The sequence below is a fragment of the Glycine soja genome, chromosome 13, assembly GCF_004193775.1.
Source record: "Glycine soja cultivar W05 chromosome 13, ASM419377v2, whole genome shotgun sequence".
Lineage (NCBI taxonomy): Eukaryota > Viridiplantae > Streptophyta > Magnoliopsida > Fabales > Fabaceae > Glycine > Glycine soja.
The window spans coordinates 15176440-15183307 of NC_041014.1; the positions used below are offsets into that span (position 1 = coordinate 15176440).

General features: G+C 28.7%; 1 protein-coding gene across 1 annotated transcript; it reads left to right on the top strand.

The window, feature by feature from the left end:
• The first annotated feature begins 3807 nt into the window (after positions 1 to 3807).
• Positions 3808 to 6286, top strand: LOC114381927 (polygalacturonase QRT3-like). Its single transcript, XM_028341158.1, has 3 exons — positions 3808 to 4147; positions 4244 to 4480; positions 5009 to 6286. The coding sequence occupies exons 1-3, from the start codon at positions 3920 to 3922 to the stop codon at positions 6011 to 6013; spliced, it is 1470 nt and encodes a 489-aa protein (XP_028196959.1). The 5' UTR covers positions 3808 to 3919; the 3' UTR covers positions 6014 to 6286.
• The last annotated feature ends 582 nt before the right edge of the window (positions 6287 to 6868 follow it).

Genomic DNA, 6868 nt, shown 5'->3' on the forward strand with positions numbered 1-6868 from the left:
AGTATTATAATTTAATTAAAAAAATACTGCATTTACGCTCAAATTATAATATTAGAAATTGTAATATTTTTCAACTTAGCCACTGCTTTTGAGTGGATGAGTAAAAAAAACGATATTCACATCAGAGTGACAAAGTAGTTGTCTTTCCAATTGTTACGACGTGTAACGCATGCTTCCCAATATAATATTTGTTTCATACCCCATCATTTCATTGTGTACGTCTCACTTCTCATTTAGACAATCCAAATTCCCATGTTTGTTAGTACATCACATCACGATTCACCTTTGGCATTGAGAATGGGAAATGATTCATCAGCTAAGAAACCAGTCAAACAAAGTATATCGCCAGCTATAGGTTAACATTCTTATGGGGGTAAAATGACAAAAAAGAGTTTGTAATAAAAACATGGTAAAAAATTATTCAATTCATCCTATTATTTTTAAGAAAACAATTTATCCCTTTTACTTATTTAGATCATTAAAAATGTTATAGAAAAATAATATTGAAGACTCATACTGCATAATGGGAGCTCAAGCGTACGTAAGGCACATTGCCATTTTCGTCAACATTTTTGCTTTGAAAAAAGATTAGAAATTTTTAAAAGTTCGTAAGGTCTTATTTTATTAACAACTCTAATCACGTTAAAGGATTCAAATGGGGATTTTTGTTCATCTGATTTTTTTTAATATTTTAATATATTTCAACCTATTAGTGATCTCCCAATTAAAATTGATTGAATTTGATAAAAAAAAATGTCTCTCGACCCGACTTGTGCCCATCCCTCTATTGTAGATCATAATAGTTTACTTTTATATAATGAAAAGTCATAATAATTTTTTCTAATATATAAATTATATTGTAATTAAAATTCATAATATATAAATATATTTGAAATATATAAATTCTATTTTGTATTTGCAATAAACAATTTAAATTGTAATGTAAAACTATTTTTAACTTTTGTGTCAATTTCTTTTAAAAAGCTATGAAAATTAATTTAGATATAAGAATAAAAGAAGATAAATAGAAAGGAGTAGGTTATGTAAAAGGGATATAACTTGCATGTGTAATTGTTTGGTCTCCATAATTTTTAGATGATTTTATCCTTAATAATATTAGAATAATAACAATAATTAATCATCTTTAATATTTTTTTAATCCTTTTGCGGTTAACCACTGTTTCATTTATATCTTCTTTTTTATTATGAGTTATTCAACTTTGTACAATACAATTATCTATTTATAAAAAGGGAATTAAGGACAAATATTTTTTTAAAGTCAAGATTATTGACATTAATTTTCCTATGTCAATTAATTATTTTTATTTTTGGTTATGTTATCTAGTTTGTTTTTAATTTTTCCATCTAAAGTGTCATTCATTAAACAAAATTTAGAAATTATAATTATAAATTATTATAATATATTAATTTTTGACCCAATAACATAATAGAATAATAGCGATGCAGACAACATACAACATACACGACAGTGCACATGTCTCCGCTAGTATATATGTATAAATAGCGATAAGAGGAGACTAGATGATTTAAAAAGATTTTTTTTGGTTAGTTACAGATGTAGTGTGTTGTTTTTCACAAAAAAAAAATATATATATAGTGTGTAGAATGCACTTAAAAAAAATGAAAGATGACACTAAAAATTTCGATCTACTTGAAAGTTTGAGAGTACGAGAAGAGTGAATTTCCCGCTCTCTAGTCTTCAAATTGTAAATATAAGTTATAAGAAACAAGAAACAAATTATCAAGATGAAAAAAAAAGTGTTTAAATAAGTTGTCTTAATCAATACCATCATAAATTTAAATTTTATATTCCAATAAAACCTTTAATTAATTACAATACTCAAAATCCAATAAGTGAATACTTAGTAAATAAAATTAACAATTAAGAGTATAAACAAATTTAATCTTGAGTAAGTTTAAAAATTAGTTATTTTTTCTTATAATTAGCATAAAAGAAAATTTTAATTTGTTATATATATATATATACCAGTGGAGGTAGTATTATGAGAAAAAATAGTTATGTATTAAAAGTGTAAAAAGTTTCACATAATTATTTAATCACAACTAATGAGTTTATTAAGTTTTAAAATAATTATTTTAAAATAATTTAAATGATAATTTATAATTAAATGATAATATAAAATTATTTTTTACATTAAACTTATAATGTATACTTGAATATTTTATTCTAATTATGTTTTGCTTATTAAACACATGCTAAGAGAAACAGTTTGGACTGGAGGATGTAATTGTAAAGGCTGAAATTTCTTGTTGTTCAGCATTATTATCCTCAAACATGGCAGCTTTGACTGATCTGCAATCCTATTTAGTACTTTTTTTTGTTTCCATCCAAATATCAAGTTTGTCCATTAAAAAAAATTATGGTATTCATCTTCTCTTAGACTTTTGGATTCTCAAATTTTTTTAATCCATTTTTAATTCTTTTTATCAAATTTTTTATTCTCAAATTTAATTCTAAAGTAAAAAAAATCAGATAATTGAAAACTTTATCTTTCGTTCAATAAATTAAGTAACGCATTATTTCGGTTACACTATTTTGTTTAATCCATAATTTTAGTTCTTTGTTTTAAAATAGTGACATTTTCTTAATTTTCAAAAATATGTAATTTTATTTCAATAATCAATTTTGTCTATATTTATTTTTCACTCTTACATTTTAACTAATTAAATCATTTTTTTGATGGTACCTTTAATTAATATATTAGGAATAGGATTCAATTGGACAAAAATAAAAGAAATAAAATGTATGCAAAAACTGAATATTGGAGCAAAATTATTGGTTTTCGAAAATTGGAAGATTAAATGCTTTTATTTTAAAATAGGAAAAACAAAATTGTGAAATGAGTAAAATAGAGGGACTAGAGTTGTATTTTAACCTAAAATTAATCTTAAATATGTGAATTTCTTTTTTAAAAAATCCAAACTTTAATGTATGATAGAATTTAATTTTAGAGAAATAATTGTTTTTATTAATTTTTTGAGAGAATTTTTAAAAATGGTTTTACTTAATTATTTAAACAAAATTATTCCTCTTAAATTCCTTCTAAAAAATATTTATCAAACATAACAATGATTTTTCACAGTTAAAAAATCAATGATTTTTTATCAATTATTTTGTTGCGAATTATTTCAAAATTAATTATATTACAATATAATGCAAAATATTAGTACAATGTAATCCAATTAGAGCCTTAACATAGATCCAACTTGACCTGATATATCTTCATCTCCAAGACATATCATGATATATAGGACTAACTTCTCCATTAAAACAAATTTTAATTTCTGATTTCCCTTGATTAAGCAGCCATCATAGAATTCTAGTTCATTGGAAGTGCTACTTTGCTTCCTATTCCAAAAACGTTTTTTACATTTAATTATAAAATGAGGATCTCTTACGTTGGTGAGCTATTTGTCAATACCTCTATCAACCCTCTTAATATAAAGTTAAGTTGAGACATGTCATGATGTATGTTGGAGAGTTCAAATACCTAACTTACCTAAACTTATTGTAAAAAATATTAAAACTTTGTCTCCATATGTCAAACTTGTGAAGCTCCCTACATTTGTTTACCGCTTACTTTTCTGTCACATCAGGAGAAAATGAAAAAAATTTAGAGGAAAAAGTTTAAAGAGAAACCTTCAAACTAACACTAACATAATAGTTCAAATGAAGTGTGCATTATGTCTAAGACTATGATCCCCTATGAAAAATGTCACCCTATATTTCCATATAAAGTCAGTCTTAACCCCTCGACTTTTCCCCCTCTCCACTCCCTTATTTATATGCGCTTTCAACGAAAGCCCTTTTCATAACTGCTTCCCCCTAACCTGATGCATTTGCTCAAAAAAATCTAATCAAGGGAAATTAACCACAATGGCAACAATATCTCGAATGTGGTTCATACTTCTTGGAATAACTTGTTTCTATGTTACTTATTCTTATGGTGAGAACATGCCTCAAAGGACTCTTTCTAGAGGCACTCATCAAGAAGCATTGCTTGGACTTAAGGCATTGAAGGCCTCTATTACTAGGCGTGACTCCATTGCTTCAACACCACCTTCATTCTCACCCTCTCCTACTCCTTCTCCTCTTCCACCACAGGTATTTCAGTCATGAAATAGATACCCTTTAATTTCCTTTTTGAGTTACCATTGAAACTGCCAATGTTTGATACTTTTCTTTTTTTGGCTAATGAAGGAAATCAAGAAACCACATGTGTACCTTGTGACATCTTATGGTGCAGATCCAACAGGCAATTCAGACAGCACTATAGCTCTTCTTGCAGCCATAGCAGATGCAGCCAAAGGTCCAAGTGAAGGGTTCTTAATGAAGGACATCAAAGATCTTGGAGGCGCTCAGATTAATCTTGAGGGTGGAAAGTACATAATTAGCCAACCACTGAAGTTGCCTCTGGCCAGGGCTGGAAACCTCATGGTATGAGAAGCATACTTTCTTCATGGAAAGTTTATTAAAATCGTCTGATCCCAAACTATCAAGTATAATATGTTAACTTTTATAATAACTACATAAAAAATATTAATGATAATTTCTTATTAATTTATATTGTAAAATTTCTTGCAATAACAATGCATAAATATTAAGCTAAGAATTTAATATCTTTGGTAAATTACTAAACACATTAATCTAGAACCGGAAAATTAAAATATCCACGTTTATAAAGTTTGCTTTTCGTCAACCTTGAAATAGAAAAATTGTTTTAGGAATGACTATACCCATTTAAATTTAATATTTAAAAGGAAGAAAGTCTTTTCCAAGCTTTTCTCCTTTTCGGTCAATGCTTTTTTTGTTCTTTTCTCAACAGAAGACTTTTCAAATTACACAAATTCTTAGTACACAAAGTTGCATTGCAGCAAATCAAGGCAAAAATGAAGCTTTGGTCAGCCCAAAAGACCTCAAATTTGACTGCTGAGTTTGATTTCATTTCTACTTAAACGTTGACAGATACATGGGGGAACTATAAGAGCCTCAAATCTTTTTCCACCAGATGGCCATCTCATAGACTTGTCCACCTCAGGAGAAAGCAACTCCTACAATTATGAGTACATAACTCTCAAGAACCTCTTGCTGGACTCCAATTTCAGGGGAGGGGGCATTGCAATAAAAAACTCACTAAGAATCAACATAGACAATTGTTACATTACACATTTCTCCACCACTGGAATTTTAGTCCAAAGTGGCCATGAAACCTACATCAGGAACACCTTCCTAGGTCAGCACATCACTGCTGGGGGAGACAAACATGAAAGGGACTTCTCAGGCACTGGAATAAGCCTTCAGGGAAATGACAATGCAGTCACAGATGTTGTGATTTTCTCTGCTGACATAGGAATATTGGTCACTGGTCAAGCCAACACTCTTTCTGGAGTGCATTGCTACAATAAGGCCTCTGGCTTTGGAGGCACAGGGATTTATTTGAAACTTCCTGGCTTGACACAAACTAGGATTGTGAATTCTTACATGGATTACACCAATATTGTCGCCGAAGACCCGGTTCAGCTCCACATCTCTAGCAGTTTCTTCCTTGGTGATGCCGGTATTGTGTTAAAATCAGTCAAAGGGGTTGTAAGTGGTCTCAATATTGTTGACAACATGTTCTCTGGCTTAAATAAAGGGGTTGATATAGTCAAGTTGGACCAATCAAATAGTCATTTTAATCAAATTGATCAAGTTTTTGTGGCAAGAAATGTTGTGAGGGGTATGAACTTAAAGGCCACAGCTGCAAAGATGTCTTTGCTTGGTAATGGAACCTCATGGACTGCTGATTTTAACAAAGTTTTGCTTTTCCCTAACCTTATCAAGCATGTTGTGTATTCTTTAAGTGCCAGTGGCAACACCTTCCCGAATCATGCTCTCAGAAACGTTTCTCAGAATCGCGTTGTGATCGAAACGGATGAGGCTGTGAATGCAAATGTTTTTGTCTCGGTGGATCAAGGTAATGCAAGTTGAAGAAAGTTAGAACTTAGAAGGTGGTGGCTAAAAAGTTGTTGGATCAAGAAGTTCTGATTGAAGACGGAATTTTGCATAGCCTGGTTGCGAATTCTTTCTTTCTTTATTTTGGATAGCATTAAATTTATGTATGTAAGCTTAGTACCAAGTTTTCAAATTGTATGTTTCGAATTATTAAATAGATTATACATTAAACTGTAAATTAAGGAAAAAATATTTTATTGGAAATAGTTCTCATTAGTTTGGGTAAAACACATGGACCTAGATTGAATAATTTGAAAATAACCGGATAATAGCTTTCATGTTTTAAACTTTTATAAAGAATGAAATCCATATTTAATTTTATTGTGGTTATAATTATTAGATGTGTTGTTAGTATATTACTTACAAATGACTAAATTATGAAGTAAAATTCTAAAACTGCTAATATACTAAAATACATTGATGATAAATATATTGAAGAACAATTATAAGACTAATTTGGAGGATCGTTTGACAATGTCATTTGATAAATGATTTAATAAAAATATTAGAATAAATCAAAATATTTAAAAAAAAAATTTAGAAAACAAAATTGATCTCAAAAAATGAAAAAGTATTTAATCTGATGTTTATATATAATTATTTTTTAAAAAGATGTATAAATGATGGTTAAGATAAGCTGGACAATGAAACATCACCAGATTGCATGTTATTTCTTGTACTTGTTTCCTAACATAGTCTCCCTCCACATCCCTGGTTCTTGACTACGATACAATTAAAATTTTATAATATATTTTATAAAATAATATTGTCTACTTAACATCTATTATATCCATGGTTATTCATGTGTTTTTAAATTTTATAAACAATGAA

What these genes read in the sequence shown, in the direction of transcription:
- LOC114381927 (XM_028341158.1), top strand. Translation starts at nt 3,920, where the DNA reads ATGGCAACAATATCTCGAATGTGGTTCATACTTCTTGGAATAACTTGT. An exon ending in CTTCTCCTCTTCCACCACAG is followed by an intron (nt 4,148 to 4,243) that starts GTATTTCAGTCA and finishes TGGCTAATGAAG; the next exon opens with GAAATCAAGAAACCACATGT. An exon ending in CCAGGGCTGGAAACCTCATG is followed by an intron (nt 4,481 to 5,008) that starts GTATGAGAAGCA and finishes AAACGTTGACAG; the next exon opens with ATACATGGGGGAACTATAAG.